Source organism: Triturus cristatus, chromosome 5_2 (genome assembly GCF_964204655.1).
Source record: "Triturus cristatus chromosome 5_2, aTriCri1.1, whole genome shotgun sequence".
Lineage (NCBI taxonomy): Eukaryota > Metazoa > Chordata > Amphibia > Caudata > Salamandridae > Triturus > Triturus cristatus.
The window spans coordinates 761,474,488-761,493,091 of record NC_140588.1 but is presented as its reverse complement, the minus strand read 5'-3'; the positions used below and the strand labels follow the sequence as shown (position 1 = coordinate 761,493,091).

Genomic DNA, 18,604 nt, shown 5'->3' with positions numbered 1-18,604 from the left:
CATCAGATCCAACTCCCTTGTCAGGATCACATTTCTCTATTTCCATATGCACCTGCACAACATCATGGTTACTAAACAATCAGTGTGGTAATTTGTCCAATGCCTCTTCATTACAAAAGTGTTATTGGTTTCAAGCAAAAGTTAAATTGTGATTTCACTTTGTGTTTGTAATATGGTGAGTGGTATAATCATTATCCTGTATTATGATTGGCAGGTGGTGTATTTCACAGCTCTGTTCCCGTATGTTGTTTTAATCATACTCCTAGTACGTGGTGCTACCCTAGAAGGTGCTGTGGATGGAATTAACTTTTTCATTGGAGCCAAGTCCGACATCTCAAAACTTTATAACGCTGAGGTAAGGTTTAAAAGTGAATCTTAATATGTAGCTATCGTCAGTATATCAACTGTACTCTTGTTTGTGAAAACAAATGAAATTGTACAAATACTCATATAAACCAATTTTTGATTTAGAGTTGGAAAGATGCAGCTACTCAAACCATCTTCTCTCTTTCAACTGCCTGTGGAGGTCTTCTGGCTCTCTCATCATACAATAAATTTAACAACAACTGCTACATCGATTCCCTTGTCATCTGTTTTATTAACCTTCTGACTAGTTTGCTGGCTGGATTTGTGATATTTTCTATCCTGGGACATATGGCTTTTGTGTCAGGAAAAACTGTTGACACTGTAGCAAAAGAAGGTAAGTTATACTATCACCATGATTACAGTCAATGTAATATAATCTGGAGATATGTTGTTGCATAATTTGGGTACAGACAATTGTGTTTTCTTTTTAAAGTTTATGATTGCCATAACCGGACCAGGTACAGTTTCACAAAAACCCCATCCACGTGTTTTCGAATTGTCATGACAATTAAAAATATCTGTTTGTGGACCCTCTGAACTGATATGGGAAGCCAGAGCAAAGGATATATTTGTCCTACCTGCTTCTAAAACATATGCATGTGATTTTAAGTCATATGTTTTACTGCTGGCCTCTGTTGTAGGACATAGTTCTGCCTTTGTCTTCAAACAAAATAATAAGGCCCTTTTAATTTGTAATTTTGATAAACAAAAAAGCTATCAAACCAAATTTGCAATCGATCGGTAAACCGGGATGAAAATACCAGTGGCGAAGTTAGATTCCAGTTACCAATTACCATTACAGAAATTACGTACTAGATCTGAAATATATTCTGCTGACCTCAGTAGTAGTGCAATGCAGTGGCATACAAGTGTTTGGAATGATACTAACTTTTCGTGCAGTCTGTTCTCGTTTTGCCACCTCAAAGGACTGGCCACATAGTGCCTAGCTTGGAAGTGAGGAGCATCTTAGGGCCTGCCAAGTGGGACTTCTGTAACTGAACAAAATCTATAGAAATAAATTTACCCAATTCAAAAACAGAGGTCAGGAGATTCTGTCAAACTGTGCCCTGCATGAGGCATAGGGCAAGTGTTGGTTGAGGGGAGGAGTTTCCTGTTAATGCTCAGGGATGTCTTGGCTTTTTACTGACCCTCCCAGTGCAGGTATAGGAGAGATCTACAGTTAACACAAGGGGTTACTATTTTGGATTTTTATGCTTGGACTTCAGGGATATTTTGATGTTAGTAAGCATATATCCAGGAGAGAAAATGCATCACTTCGCTGAAAGACGCTAAGTGGGGAGATGTGATTTTGTTTTAGGATTTGTTGGAAATGTGCCCTTTCTGCAGAGTGACCCCATATTGTTTGGCTGTAGGACTCAGTGCATTTTACCCCTGCTAACCAAAGGGAAAGTGCATGTGCCCTCCCATGACAGGATGGCCCATGGGGTTGTACCCAGGACCTTACTGAGCTTCAAGGAATGCCTACCTTGCCACTGGCAGATGAAGCTCACCCCTAGGCTTGCCTCCCCTTTATCTCTCTTGTCAGGATGGTACCAAACCCAGTGGGGGTGGAGAAACTGTCCGGAACTGTTTTAGCTTGTGGACAAAGGCTTGCCCTCCAACGACAGGTTGTCAGTTTGTAAAAAAAAACAGGACCCCAGAGATCTCGCTCAGAACCCTCCTGGACTTGTGAAGATCAGAAGGAGGACTGCCCTGCTGTCTGAAAGATTGAACCTGCTTGCTTTGAGCAAAGGCTTCCAAAAGTGGCTCCAAGTGTCAGTAGGCATACCTCCTCTTTGAGCTACAGAAACAAAACAATCTTCCAGAGGCCCTTTCCCTGCAACTGCCCAGCTGACCAATACCAATTAGACATGCCCTGCACCCTGCTGCTGGCCTCTGTTGGAAGGTGTCCTAGCACTCAAGTCATTCTCCCCATGTCATAGACCCTGTCCACTCTGCAAAATCTGAAACTTAGAAACTGTTTGCCAACTTTCAGCTTGGAGAAGCGACCGAGACCGGGATCACAGTCGAAGTCATAACCATTGGCATCAAATTTACGGTTAGAATCAGCTTGCTGGTTTGACCTGCTGAAGGAGAACTAGCTCCCAGAAAGTTTTAGAGTCTGAACATAGAGGGCTTCATCAGGACTAATGCCGAGTAGCAACCCGTCAACATCAATGCCTTCCTAGGTACAACATTTGAACAATGCCTGCTCAGAGATTTGCCTCCTTAATTGACTACCACACCGGCACCCCGCTCTTGAGCAATCAGTGTCATTGAGCCCCTCTTCAATTTCAGCTTGCCCCTCGGATAACTCGTTGACAAACACTTTTTCTCTTGAAAAGTTTCTAAGTACAAAGTTAAATCTTTCCATAGGGCCGAACCCACTTCCTGTATCTAACCCGTGCTCCATTGTTGTTACCCTTAGCTCTTGACCTTGCCCCGGTGTACCACAACCAGTAAACTGCGGTTGGCGCTTTGAGCTTTTAGGTGCTATTTTTATCTCAAACTATAAAAATGCATATGCTTGGCTCCGCTTACTGGGTTTTTGTTGTATGGGTGTCATGTTATTGATTAAAACATTATCTATTTTTTCTAAATTGGTTTGAGGCAGTTTTTGTGTTGTGTTTTCACTTTGTTACTGTTTAAGCGCTGCATAAATACTTTACAAATTGCCTCCAAGTTAAGTCTAACTGCTTTTGTGTCAAGCTAACAAAGGGTTAAGCACGTTTTTTAGTAACTTTTGTGCTTTACCCTGACAATTATTGTGATTATCAATAGAGTGGGGCTCTCATCCCTCTCAACTAATAACCACATTTCCTATATTGATATTCAGCGGTGGGATTCAGCACTTGTGTTTGCGGAGTGCTACTCAGTGATTTGTGTAAAACCAAAAATTCCAAGTATAATCTGACATAAAAATTTATGTTTGATTTTCAAGTTTTCCTTGATTTATAATTGGCCAATTTTCATTTTACTTTTTCCGAATTAAATTCCTGCTTAATTCTTAGCAACCATGACTTTTGAAAGAATGTAAGGCGATCTCAGCAACATCATTGAAGGCTTCACTGTGGTAGAGCAGAAAAAGTAGTGGTAAGAGAGAAGGATGAAGCTATCAAAAGGCACCAAGAAACTGTAGCACCAGGCAGCCTTCACAGCCTGGGAAAAGGTTCGCAGGCTACATCACAGAGGCAGGAGGATCATGATGATGTTGAAGGGGAGAATAAAATGGAGAATGAGGGACATAATCTCCTGATCATGGCCTCAGAGCCAAAGGAAAGCCCACAGGCATTAGGCTTCCTGCCAGATCCAGGGCTGGGAGTATTGTACCCTAAAGTGACTTGACACCTGAAGAGTTAGAGGACATGGAGGCTGGGAGAGAACTGAAAATGCAGCTACCTAAACTGAGGCTGGCTGCTGAAGGTTAAAATCTGGCCATGGAGGAGAAGAGGTTAGCTTTGGAGAAGAAAATGGCCTTGCTAGCTCATGAAGTGTGTCAAAAGGAAATGGTCTAAAAGACAAGACCAGTGATTATGGTGGCATCAACAATCAAGTGCCTAAGGAAGCTAAACGGCCCCACAAACCCTAAAACCTGGTGCCTATCTATGTGGTGGAAGATGATATTGATAAAAGGTTTGAAGACTTTGAGGTGGCCTTAGAGATGCACAGAATTCCTGTGGAGGATTGATGGGCTAGTCTTTTGAAATATACACCCAATTCAGGGAGGGGTACCCTAACAAGCCTGAGAAAGCGGAACCAGATGAAGTATGCCCGAATGCAAGAAGCCCTGGTTCTGAAATATGGTCTTACCCCAGAAAAGTACAGTTTGAGGTTTAGAAATGTTCATAAGCCGTCTAACCAGTCTTGGATGGATTTTATGGTATAATCCTATGGCACTGGATGGCTGGGTGAAGAGCAGTATAGTGTGTAATTGTGATTAGCTGTACAATTGGTCTTTTGAAAGAGCAACTGTTTAGTAAAGATTTTCCAGAGTTGTGCCAACACCTAGTTTATTCCAAGCTCACTGTACCTAGAGTGGTTGCCAAAGAAGCAGACGTCTGGCTCAGAACCAGGCTCCAAAAGAAGGTACCTGACGGGGATCACCAAAAGGTTGAATAGGGTCCCTACCATAGGCAAGGGGGGAGCCAAGGAAAACCAAAAGAGCTCTGAAAAAGCCTCCAAAAGAGTTTTTAGGGAAATAATTCCCAGTATAAAAAAGATAGGTGGTTTTAATTGAAAGAAGCCCCTGTTCTACTTACAGCCCAAATACACTGAGTGTTACCAATATGGACACTTTAAGGGGGATCCCATTTGTCAGCGAAGGAAGCAACCCACCACTGGTGGGCCTACTGGAGGAATGACCAGTGTAGTTCTCAAGAAGGAGGTGTCCCCAGTTAGTGTTGGGGGTAATACAGGGGTGATCCTAGTGTCTTTGGGTGACAAGGACATGGTGCCAAGGTCTTACATACTTGACAATCCAAAAGGTATAGGCAGTGGGTCACCAACAACAGCAGAGGCTCTGAGAGACACGAGACCCAGTATGATTATAGTTAGGTGTCACCTGGTAGCCTCAGAGCACGTAGTCTCTGATGCAGTCCACCTGGTTGTGACAACAGACAACCAAGTGAGCCACTATCCAGTGGTTCTAATCAATTTGAATGGGGGGGGTCTCAGGATCCTTAAAGGTATCTGTAAGCCTAGCTATGCATGTTCACTGTCTGTTATGGAATAACCTAGAGCACAAAACCTAGAAAGAGGTGAAATTCAGATCTCACCTGGAGATGTTGGCATTTCCTGAGTGTGTGTGCTTGAACACACTGACCATGACAGCCAGACAGGGAAGGCAGAATGATCTAAAGCCTGGAAAATGGCCTAGGTACCTGCCAAGCAGAGGTGGGACAAGGGGCATGGGTAACTCACTCCAGATGTTTCCCCATCTGTGAGGAGGCTGATCCCCGGACCCTACAGGGGAAGACATAGCTTCCCTGGGACACCGCATAAGTTATCCAGGTGGCAAACTGAAGGGGGCCAACCCCAGCAGAGAGGGTCTATGATGGTAAGCCAAGGCCCAGGCAGCTGTCGACATTTCTAGTAATCATCTAATCCATTAAGAGAATGGTTTCCTCTACTATGAGCCTATGGTTCCTCAAATCCCATGTGTTGGTGGTCCCCCAGTGCTACCTGGCCTTCCCTCTGGAGTTGGCTCATAATTTCCCCTATAGAACATCAGGGGCAGGACAAAACCTTTGACCATTTGGTCACCCACTTTTATTGGCCTAGGATGAGGATCTAATCAGATGCATTCTGCAGATCCTCCATACGCTGCCAAGTCAGTGTAAAGTAAAAAGTAAAGCATTAGACCCCCTGCTTCCATTTGCCATTGTGGGAACACCCTTTGAGAGGGTGGGCATTGACACGTTTGGACCTCTCTACTGCAGAACTGCCTTAGGCAACAGGTTCATCCTGGTCTTGGTGGATCATGCAACACAGTGCCCCAAAGCCATACCCCTGACTTTGGTGACTGCTCTGGCAGTGGCCAGGGCACTGATGGAAATATTTATCCTTGTGGGTTTCCTCAAGGAGGTTGTATCTGACAGGGGCACCAACTTCATGTCTGCCTACATGAAGTCCATGTGGGAGGAGTGTGGGGTAACCTATAAGTTCTCCACGCCATCCTACCCCAGACCAATGCACTTTTTGAGAGGTTCAAGAAAACCCTGATAGGCGTGATTATGGGGCTGCCAGAATCCATGCGGTAGAATCTCGAATACCATGTCTTCTCTTTGCATTTTGGAAAGATCCTGGGAAGGGTGTAAGGTTCAGTCTCTTTGAACTTCTGTTTGGAAACCCTGTATGTGGACCTCTCAGCCTTGTAAAGGTGGGGTGGGAGCAGGCTCCAGAGAAACCCTCCAAGTTTTAGTGAGCTACATTTTGGCCCTCCAGTCTCATATGAAGTGTTTCTGGAAAGAGGCCACTGAGAACCTAGAGGTCAGCCTGGAAGCCTTGAACTACTAGCATGACTATGAAGCCACTGTGGTGGAGTATCGGCCTGTTCAGGAGATATCGGTGAAGGAGCCAGTGGACCTCCAGGCCTTAAAGGGCCAGTGGACCGGGCCCTATGAGGTGAAGGAACAGAAAAAGGATGTCACCTACCCGGCGCACCTCAAGATATCTAGGAACTGCATGCAACAAACCTTAAGCCCCACTTTGAAAGGTCCAAAGTCACTATGTTCTTGGTGACAGATGATGGTAAGAAGGTGAGAGAGTCCCTCCCCGACCTTCTGTCTTCTAAAGAATGAGATGGGTCAGTGAAGGGAGTTGCTCTCTACTCTACTGGCCACAGAGCAACAGAAGGAATGTCTCTACTTGTTGGCACAGCTCACCTCTGTTTTCTCAATGGCCCAAGGACTCACTGATTGGTGTACCCATGACACTGACACAGGGTACAGCATGCCTGTCAAGAATGCAACCCATAGACTTTCTGACAAAGTGGGGGCCACCATCAAGTACAAGGGGTTCAATAAGTTAGATTTGAGGTATGATTGAGCCCTCCTATAGAAAATGATCCAGTCCAGTAGTACTGATACCCAAGGCTGCACCACTGGGTGCCACCCCAGAAAACTGGTTCTGTGTGGACTACAGAGGACTCAACTCAGCCACCTAGACTGCTGCACATGCCCTCCCCTGAGCTCATAGAAAGGTTGGGAGCTGCCAAGTTCCTATGTACTTTTGATTGGACCACTGGGTACTGACAGATTGCCCTAACCCAGGGGGCCAAGGAGAGGCCACCATTCTCAACCCCAGAGGGCCACTTCAAGTTTAGGGTAATGCCTCTTGGGTTAAAGAATGCCCTTGCCACCTTCTGGAGATTGGTTAACATGTGGGTCAGTGCCAACTACCTGGATGAAACTGCAATCTTCAGCTCCAGCTTAAATAACCACCTGTTCACCCTCCAGGAGGTACTTCAGGCCCTGCAGCAGGCAGGCCTGACTATTAATGTCAGAAAGTGCCAGATAGGGCAGGGATATGTGCTCTATCAAGGACACCAAATGGGCAGTGGCATGGTGCAGCATCTCCAAGCCAAGATTCAGACCATCCTGCTTGGGAACCCCACAAGACAGAGACTGAGGTGAGGGACTTCCTTCCTAGGCCTCACTGGATACTACAAGAGGTTTGTCAAAAGCTATGGCACCATTTCTGCCCCCTTAATTAAGGTAACTTCTAAAAAGCAGCCCAAGAAGGTTATCTGGACAGAAACCTGCCCGAAAGCCTTTGACACCCTGAAGGAGGTTATGTGCATAGCACCAGTTCTCAGGGCCCCTGACACCTCCAATGACCTTTTCTCTCCAGACAGACACCTCAGAGCAAGGCATAGGAGCTGTGCTCTGTCAGCTAAATCAAGAGGGGTTTAGACCAACCAATAGCCTTCATTAGGAGGAGGCTAGTGCCCAGGAAACAGAGTAGGAGTGCAATTAAGAGGGAAGCCTTTGCAGTTGTCTGGGCACTGAAGTATTTGAGACCATACTTGTTTTGGACCCACTTCCAGGCTCAGACAGACCACAGACCCCTCACATGGCTAATGCAGATGAGAGGTGAGAATCCCAAACTGTTGATTTGGTTCATCTCCCTACAGGGAATAGAATTTATCATGGAACACCATCCTGGGACTGAACACTCCAGTGCCGACGGTCTTTCCAGGCTATTCATCCTTACTGATGAGAAATACCATGAGGATGGTTAAATCGCCCTACTTTCAGCTGGGGGGTGGGCACATGTTAGATCTGACATCCTTTCTGTGGTCCTTCCCCAAAACATTTGCCTTCACCCCTCCTGTTTTTTGAATTTGGTTTTGCCGGTAAGGACTTTGTGCACTTTACCACTGCTAACCAGGGTCAATTTATTTGTGCTCTCTCCCTAAAACAGGGTATAATTGCCCTACACTTGATTGGCATATTTAATTTACCTAAAAGTCTCCAGTATATGGTACTAAATGTCCCCAGGGCCTATAAGTTAAACACTTTAGTGGGGCTGCACCAACCATTTTACCATCTACTGAATTAGCCCTTTCAAATATCTTCCTCCGGTTCTTCACATTAAAAATTCTGAAAAAAATCCTTCCTTTTCTTCCTTTAGAGCAGCGAAAAACAGTAATTTCAGTGGTGGTAATCCCAAGGCTATATTACTGGAATGCTTTGTATGTAGACTGCCAGCAGCACTTACTGAGCAAATTACAAACTCTTCAAACTGGTGTGGCTCGAGTGTTGTTGGAGCTCCTACATTTAGCTCTATTTCACAGAGCATCGCAGACCTGCAATCACTACCTATCACAGAGTGGATTAAGTTCAAGGCCCTGTGTTGGGCCTATAAAGCCCAACACAAGTTTGGCCCTCGCTCCTTCCAAAAAATCTTTAAATAGTTTGTACCTACTCGCAGTCTACGGTCCACTACTGCTAACAAGGTAGCTGTCCCTAGAATTAGGAAGGCAAATTGGGGAGGAAGAAGCTTCTCCCATCCTATATGTATATGGTAGAATGCATTATCAGATCATCGCAGGGCGTAGCCCCATCTGTTAAATATCAGAAAACAAAAACGTGGCTCCCCCTCGAGGCCACTAATTAGGTCCCGTTTACCCAGCAATTATTTTCAGAATACTATATATTCTCTAGCGCCAAGACGCTATTTATTTTGGCATTCGCATGCTCTATAAAAATATTAACATAACATGTCTTGAACCTACCACTGCAGCCCGTAGTGCAGTTTTAAACTGCCAATTCGACCAAGCAAAATAAAACTTTTGTCGGGCCTAGGCCTTCCTTTTTAATACATATAAGCCACCCCTATGGGAGGCCATAAAACCCCATAGGATAGGTGCATCGTATTTAAAAAGTAGAACTTGTTTTTTTAAGTTTTACGTGTCCCAGTTGTGGAAATATGGATTTTTCTGACCAGTTATGTCCCCTATCTTGGACCCCAACGGTTCCATGTATGAATCACAAGTACATGTATGTTCCCTCCAGTTCCAGTTATGAAGACGCAAACACATGTGCGTCCACCGTCAACATGTCCTCTGTCAGATCCGCCATGAATAGGCCGGATATTCCATTCCTAAGTATGAAAGGCCACCGGCTTTATATGGTTCACTTATGCCATTTTACAGTCCAGGCAAGTAGGCCCTGACTTTGTCATCGAACTCTTCTTGCCTTCTGCCTCTGAAAGCTCCAGTCTGAGCCTGCATCTGTGACCATGAACTTTGTCTCCTTCTCTGCGCGGCTCACGAAGCCTGACATCAGCCTATTCTCTGCCAAAAACTGTATTTCACCTTCGAAATTATCTGCTCCGTTCCCTGCCCGATGCATTCCTGTCTAGTAGTTTAAGTAAACATTCTTCCAGCTACCGAGCAAAGGCCCGGCTTCTCTGTCTTTATGCAAGTAATTCATAGCCCTATTACTATGGAAGATTTCCGCCCTCGCATCTAGTGTAGACACTTAGACGCTTGTACACGCACTAACAGTCAGTATAGTCAGTATAGAATAAGATTCTACTCGAAGAGACCTCTCTTTTGGATAACATAGTTCTTTAAACATAGGATGTTAGATATGATTTGGGATTAGGTTGACTTGACCCTCCAGACTTCTGTCGCCACATGTAGAGCTAAATGTCAAGTCCCCTTCACCCCCTAGTTGCACGTCAATTACACGTCATGCTGCTGCGCGCGCATTTCTGCCAAGTATTTCTGCTGACATTGCGAAATTCTTTCATAGAACCACCCTCTTATGACATCACATCTGATGACGTTCTTTAAATCACACCCAGTTACGCCTATTTTTGCTACGCACGAATATATTATCCATACTATCAATTGTTACGCCTCTTGTATTTGTTTCACTGTAATGCATATTGTATAAAAGTGATTGATTGTCAATAACGTATGTACTTCACTTCCTGAACCTTCGTGGTGATGGAACTTGGAGCAACCGATTATAATCGACCATTGGAATAAAGCCCATTCCGAACCTCTAATACCACGGATTCTGCCTCTTATTTACTGAGCTATTTTATTATGTTTCTGTATCAAATTAAGTCCCGGTAATTAAATTATTTACCACATGAATGGCGCCCGAATAGGGACACTTTCTCATCTCACGCGCCGGCGGTGCGTTGCAGGCCCGGTCTCCTGCCACAGCTGGACGGACAATAACGCGTACCAGCAGGATTTCCTGTATCTCCCTCCGGTCAAGCGGGGGCGACTGAGGCTGCGATCAACACCCAGACGAGGCGGTGAGAAGTGCGAAGTATCCCGACCAGAGCCTAGCTGAGAGAGCAAGATCCGAGGTATACAGAGGCCCACCAGTTTCCGAAGTCCCGAGTCGAGTCCAGTTTCCGAAGTGTTCGAGTCGAGTCCAGTCCGGTTCAAGTTCAGTTCAGTTTCCGAGGCCTTCCGTTTCCGAGCTACCCGGTGAGTACCATTACTGGGGAGGCGTTCTGACGTGCACATAGGTTGTGCCGGTCAAGACGGGTTTGGGTACACAAATCCGGTCTGCACTGTTTCAGCAGTGTATCTGTACTGTTTAGCAGTATATCTAGTATATCAGTATATAAATTCAGAATAATTCAGTTAATGTCGAGTATTATGTTTAGTGATTAAGTTTTCCTTAGATCGTCATCATTATTGTTGTTCAGGTAAATGTTAAATGTTAAATGTTTTAAGTACGTTCTGCATATTGTGGTGTGAATGACTGTTCATTATTGTGTTTACTGTATTAAGTTTGTTCAAAATCAAGTATTAGATCAGTTTTCAATATGCCGCTCTTTTCGAAATTAAGGCAGATCACAACAAGAAAAGGGGTACTCGAAGAAGCCGTTCCTATTCCTCCTAGGGACACTCCAGGGTACTTCATGTATCATAAACATGGCTTAGACGCTATATTATTTCTTGATTTATGGGTAGACTACACCAAGGAATTACCAGAAAGTCAGAGGTGGCCCGCAGCTGGGACCTGGGATGCAGAGTGCATCATGAAAGTAGAGGAAGAGTTATGGAAAAGGAAAGTCAGACAGTCACAGAAAGACGCCATTGAGTTATGGCGTAAAGAATCTCATAGACGTACAGAAAAAGCACTCCGACAGGAAGAGAAGAATAAAGAAAGTTCAAATAAAGTCCGAGAAAATCTATTAATTGAAGAAGGTACACGAGTGAAATCAGAACAAGTAGACAGACAAAGAAATGCCCTTATGAATGGTATGTATCCCCTTCTGGCCGAAGGATTACCTAAGGCTACTCCGGAGATACCAAAAGACTTGCCAACCCCATTGTTTCCAATAAAAGCACATCCTAAGGGGCATCCTAGAACCGCAGAAGACGTTTTTCTTTCCTCATATTTAGATGACGCAGCTCCCGAGTATGCTAATCCCGTCCCACATAGACCGCCTGCCAGGGAGGTTCAACGCCAAGATCCAGTACCCGTATCTCTACAGCAACAAGTCCTGACACAAGTTCCGGCAAGCACATCTGTTTCTACATCTGTTCCTACAGCTACTTCTATAGCTGTATCCACACCTATAGTTGCTGTATCACGTTCAACGAATCCTTTCACGCCCGATACCCCAGACGGGGCTACGGGAGGTGCTACCAACATTTTTTCTACGCCACCCAGAATAAATAAACTTACCTTTCAAGAGTCAGCACATTCACGTACCCCCAAACTCATAAATGCCCGTACGCTTAAGGAACTTCTTGTAGATTGTAGATATGACCCTGTGCCCGGCAAAGAGGACGAAATGATCATGGCATCATTACGTATCAGACGAGCCGCGGTGTATTTAGGGAAGTTACCAGGAATGACTGCGCATCTAGATAATATATATCATTTTGTTCAAACAGGGCGAGATTCTGAATGTATTAACAGAGCTATGGAATACCAGAAAGTGGAGATACAGGGGGAACTGTTACGTTTCCTCATAAATTGTGTGATCAGAAATCAAGAACGACCGGGGGTAGACCCGGAAGCAATGCAAATTCTTACCAGATGGAGCCAGAATATATCAGAAGGGAGACATGATAAGCAAAATTGTATAATAGCCATGTGCCGAAAGATCCGTAAAGAAATAGAACGTTTACATGAAGAAAGATTAGCGGTAGACCAGTTCGAACAAAGCGAGGAGGAAGGATCAGGACTGCCCACAGGACAGTCAGACACCATAGCCTATGTAGGTAGAGGAAGATCTTGTAATAGTACTAGATGTCTTATTGACCCGATACGTCCGATATGTCCAGATAATAACAGGAATTTCCAAACACCTATAATTAATATAAGGTCTAACGAGCATTCATTCCAAGCAGCTGACAAATTACTCCGAGAACGAAGGGGTTATCATTTTCTCGATTCTATGGATGAACAAGAATTAGCCAGGTCAGCCGTCCATTGGGTTGCCAGTCCCGGAAAGTATGGTGATGATACAGTAGCGCACACATTTTTGAATCTCACCCCAGATGAACAGCGTTTAGCTGGGATTTATATGATTCAACAACTCCTTATACTATATCAGAGTCAGCATTCGGATCCTGGTCCCTTACCTGATATATTGACTGAATTACTCATGAATAGATGGAGAGGTTCAGGTACAAAATTAATTAAAGAAATACTAGAATCAAGAAAACAGTACATTCTTTTTGTATGCCCAGAACATGCCTCATTGCCCATCAAGGAAAGAACCACGTATTACATGGACAGACAGAATCCCTTACGAGAAGTACACCCAATAAAAGGCGAGGACAATGAGTTTAAACGCGTATTTGTATATACGCCCATATCGAAAATAGAATTGTTAGAAATGAAGAAAGTGGTACCCAGTCATGACAAAGACCTAGCAGGTTTTCACCGAGAAATTAAAGACATGTTACTCATGGGAGAGTATACCTATCCCGACATTATGACAATATTAAAGGTATTAATGCCTGCTGGCATTTATGAAAAACTCAGGGAAAAAGAGTGGGAGGTAGGAGACCAAAAGATAGAATGGTCAGCATTAGAAGCAGAAGAAAAGGCCCGAACTGCAGGAGCAGGACTTGGGGATAAAACTAAAGCACTACCAGGTTTACTAGTACAGGTACTGCCACGTTTATTAACTACGAAAAAGGAAGATTGGGGTACAATTTCAGCCTGTAAACAGAAGCAAGATGAAGACACTAGTGATTTCTATGCCAGATTTGAAAAATGTTTTGGTATAAATAGTGGCATAAAAGCAAGTAGCGAATCATACCCACATCTGTTTGTGACAAAATTAGTAGAAAATGCCTTGCCTCAAGTGAAGAACAGAGTATTAAAATTCGAGAGTACCTGGCAAGGTAACACCCCATCACAAATGTTACAAATGTTACAGTACCATCACAATAGAATTAGAGAGGAACAAGAACATGAACAAAGACGCATGAAAGACACGAAAATGAAAATGCTAGTCTCCCAGACAGTTCCAGCTGAAGGACATAAAAAGGGTACGACACATTCCAGTGATTCAACAGGGCCTGTAAAAGGGACATGCAATTATTGTAAAAAGCCAGGTCATTACGTACACGATTGTCCAGTTTTGAAACATAATATCGCCATAGGTAATACAAAAGAAAGACCACGGCCACCTAGACAGGATCAGAATGAACAAGGAGCCCCGCAGCATGCACAGTCCATGCCAGCTCCACCACAGTCTATACAGTTTGTGCCAGCTGCACCAGCGCTGCCTGTTGCTGCCACACAAACCACGACACGACAACTGTACCAGACCGCACAGTATGACTATCCTGATTACCAGCGATACGCATGAACCAGCCTAGAGAGGGAAGTTGACTTACCCCTTATCGAGGTCCCTGTAGACCAAGAAGGACCTTATGTACATAGTGAATTATTAGGCCAAGACAGAAAATTTTTACTCGATACAGGGGCAAGTCGAACAACTATAAAACGTAGTGAAGTTCCAGGGGCACCCCTCTCAGGCTCACAGAATATTTCCCTTGGTTTTTCAGGAAAACCTATTGTTAATGAAGTGTCACAACCTCTTCCACTTACGATAGGACCTTTGACCCGAACTACAGATTTATTGCTTACTAAATCATGTCCAGAAAACTTGTTAGGAATAAAAACACTGAAAGCTCTAGGAGCTATAATATGTTGTTCTCCGGAAGGAGTAAGATTGTTTTTACGTGATTTTAAAGGTCACTATGTGTCTAGAGACATGGATCCCCGACTGCAGACTTTACCTACACATCTATGGGCACAAGGCCCTACTGATGTTGGTTGCATGAATATTACACCATATCGAGTCACACTAAAGGCAGGAGTGGTACTACCACGAATGCGACAATACAAGTTACCACCAGATGCTGTAGTGGCTTTACTGCAAATCATTGACGAGCTCATTGCCCAAGGAGTGGTTGTGGAAACAGACTCCAATGTATGTAATTCACCGATAATTCCGATTCTTAAACGAACAGATCCGAAGGCCCCGCCAGTATATCGATTGGTTATTGATCTGCGCGAATTAAACAAATGCATTGTGCCACAATTCCCTGTGGTCCCAGATATCTCATCATTACTGACAGCTATTGATTCCGAAGCAACATTCTTTACTGTAATTGATCTCAAGAATGCCTTTTTCAGCGTCCCAATAGATCCGGAAAGCCAATATTTGTTCGGATTTAGTTTAAATGGACGTAGCTTTAAATTCTCCCGCGCACCTCAAGGATTTACAGAAAGCCCCAGCATCTATAGCCAAGCACTGAAACGAGAACTCGACAGTATCCACATGCCAGTTAACACTGCCTTGCTTCAATATGTCGATGATCTGCTGATCACCGCTAGAAGCGAACCCGAATGTGAGAAAGCATCACTGACAGTTTTACAATTTCTAGCCGAAAAGGGGCACAAGGTGTCCCCTTCTAAGCTGCAATTCTGTGTCCAGCGAGTTGTTTATCTTGGACACTCGCTGTCCAAGGAGGGAAGGCAGCTTACACCCGACCGCATTCAGTTAATAGCTAACATGCCAATACCAAAGACACAAAAGGAGGTGCGGGCTTTCATAGGCCTCACTTCATATTGTAGGCAGTGGATCCCTCAGTATGCATTTCTAGCAAAACCACTCATTCAATTGACAACACAGGAGGCAGCCACATCGACTGTTCTCCCTTGGACTCAGGAACATACACAAGCTTTTGAAAGCTTAAAGAAAGCTTTATGTCAAGCACCTGTCTTAGCAACGCCATGTTACAGTAAACAGTTTACACTTTTTGTTACAGAACGTGAAGGTACTGCCTTGTCAGTACTCACACAGGAACAAGCGGGAGCACACAAACCATGTGCTTATTTTTCTAGTACATTAGATCCCGTAGCTCAGGCTTTGCCTGCGTGTCTGAAATCAGTGGCAGCAACAGCTTTAGCAATCAGACAAAGCGATGCCATAGTGTTAGGACATCCATTGACAGTTCAAGTACCACATGCAGTAGAGGTCCTTGTGAATAGAACGCAAACACAACACTTGACTATAGCGCGACTTACAGGGTACGAGTTAACATTGTTTCAGCCACATATAGAAATCAGACGTTGTAACACATTGAATCCTGCCACACTTTTGCCAGTAATCGGAACAGACCCACTAGCCCATGACTGTATTGAAGTTATTACAATCACGACGAAACCCAGACAAGACTTAACAGACGTCCCATTGTCAGACCCAGACCTGACGTTGTATGTAGATGGTTCATGTATGAGAACAGGTACAGGAGAGTTAGTGGCTGCTTACGCAGTCACAACAGATACTGAAATCATTGAAACAAATCGCATAAATACCTTGTCAGCTCAAGCCGCAGAGCTCATCGCTCTGACACAAGCCTGTATTCAAGCCACAAATAAAAAAGTCAACATATACACTGATTCACGTTATGCATTCGGAGTTGTACATGACTTTGGCGTGCTGTGGCGAGAGAGAGGTTATTTAACTTCCCACGGTGCCCACATTCAGCACGGACCCCTCATTCATGCCTTATTAGATGCAATACATCTACCCACTGCAATATCAATTATGAAATGTAAAGCTCATACGAAAGTTACTGATATCATTTCTCAAGGCAATGATCTAGCTGACAGAACAGCTAAACAGACTGCTCAAACTCAAACATCCGACATGACAAAGACAATAGTCCCGACGCCAACACATTGTATGACGGTTAAAGATCCTACTCTTGACGTAATTGACATACAGACACATGCTACACCAGAGGAAATAAAGAAATGGACTGAATTAGAGGGATCCAAACGGATCAAGGATGGATGATGAAGGAAAAGTCTGTGTGGTTCCTTCCTGATTCAATGGTCCAGGTTATAATTAACACTGTACATAGTCCCGCACATCTAGGAGAAAAAGCTATGCTAGATAGCATTCAACACATTTGGTTCAATAAACATTTACGAGCAGCAGCCAAACAAAAAGTTCGTACCTGTATGATCTGTTGCCAGTTCAACCCAGGAAAAAGCGTTCCCGTAGAACAGGGTGGATTTCAACCTCCTGATCACCCTTTTGAAGTCCTCCAGATGGATTATATCCAGATGGAACGATGTAGAGGATTCAAATATGTTCTCGTAGTTGTTTGTGCTCTTTCCCGTTGGACGGAGGCATACCCGGTTTCAGATTACACTGCCCCGACTACTGCCAAACAGTTGGTTCGAGAATTCTTCCCACGATACGGTTTACCACGTGTTGTTCACTCAGATAACGGCCAGCCATTCTCATCCGAATTAATGAAACACGTTTCACTTTTGTTAGGGTATCAGTGGAAATTCCACTGTGTCCGACACCCCGAGGCAGCAGGTCTCGTAGAAAGACATAATCAGACTCTGAAAATTAGGTTGTCCAAAATATGCAGAGAGAAAGGTGTCGACTGGGTAGTAGCATTACCAGTTGCACTCTTTTACACAAGAATGGTAGCACACTCTCGAACAGGGCTATCCCCGTATGAAGTGATCTTCGGCAGACCACCAAATATGTGGGGGACGCCTATACCACGCAAAATAACTGATATTGACTGTAATATGCTGACAGATTACTTGGCTTCCTTGATGTCTGCACTACAATCTTGTCGTTCACAGGTAGCTGCAGCTTTTCCTGACAACACTGAGGTGAAGCCCCATGACGTAATTCCAGGCGACCTGGTCCTAGTGAGGAACTTTGATCGAAAGACTCAGCTGGATCCTAGGTGGAAGTCGCCTCAGCTGGTTTTGCTCACCACAAGGACAGCCGTGAAGATCGAGGGCAGAAAAGGTTGGATTCATTCAAGTCATATCAAGAAATTTCATGGACTACCAGCAGATGTGAATACCACACCTCGTGTGTCTTCACTCATTGACTCAAAACTTCCTTTTGTTGAAAAGAGTAATTCCGAACATTATAAACTAAAGCTCAGGTTCAATCAGTCAAGCAATTTGATTGTTTAAGTCCTCTCCAAGGTGAAGCGGTTGAATTGTCTCTGACATGTATCCCTTGGACCTGAATAGAAACCACACCCGAAAAATGTTGAAACGACAGGCGTACTGTAAATCACTGCGTAGTCATTGCACAGTGACGTTATTAATTTTGTTTTTCTTAAGTCTTTTAATAATTACTGCAAGTATATTGTTGCACATATATTATCCTATTTCTAGACATGTTTATAATATTACTACTGAACATTCTTTTAGTGAATTACCTCCGCTTGAGTTGTCTTATAGATTTGCGCTGCGCAATAACACGTTTATCAGTATGTTACATCATTCCCATCAGATTAGCAATGCTACAAATTGTTGGATATGTGGCCGAATCCCTCCCTATCAGAGTTATAAAGGAATTCTACCTCTCTTTCCATACCCGTTCACACACAACGGCTCCTGTGGAGCATGGTTTAGTTTAATTAATTCCCTAGATTCAAATTCTGCAGTTTATCAAGATAACTGGGTATGGGGAAAGTTGAACTTAGTTTTGCTTAAGGTCTGCTACCCTAACAAGGAGGGACTTCCCCAGAGAACAGGAACTGATCTAGAAAATGAAGTGTATGGATTAGGTAATTTTACGCTTAATCTTATGATCCTAAATGTTGAATCCGAAGCTACTCCAATTTTGCCCGCTATGTCAATATTTCCAGTAAAAGGTGAATTATGTGTAAGAAAGAATGGTTCCATACACATGGGCCACAGTAGATGCACCACTGTAGTAGACTTTAGTG

At 43.9% G+C, this 18,604-nt stretch overlaps 1 protein-coding gene across 1 annotated transcript in view; it reads left to right on the top strand.

Moving 5' to 3' along the window:
- Positions 1-18,604, top strand: part of LOC146829236 (sodium- and chloride-dependent neutral and basic amino acid transporter B(0+)-like) — a 393,036-nt gene that overhangs the window by 184,216 nt on the left and 190,216 nt on the right. The window contains exons 7-8 of the mRNA XM_085607866.1: positions 215-355; positions 472-700. Coding sequence (XP_085463992.1) covers positions 215-355; positions 472-700 — 370 coding nt within the window. The remainder of the gene's footprint in view (positions 1-214; positions 356-471; positions 701-18,604) is intronic.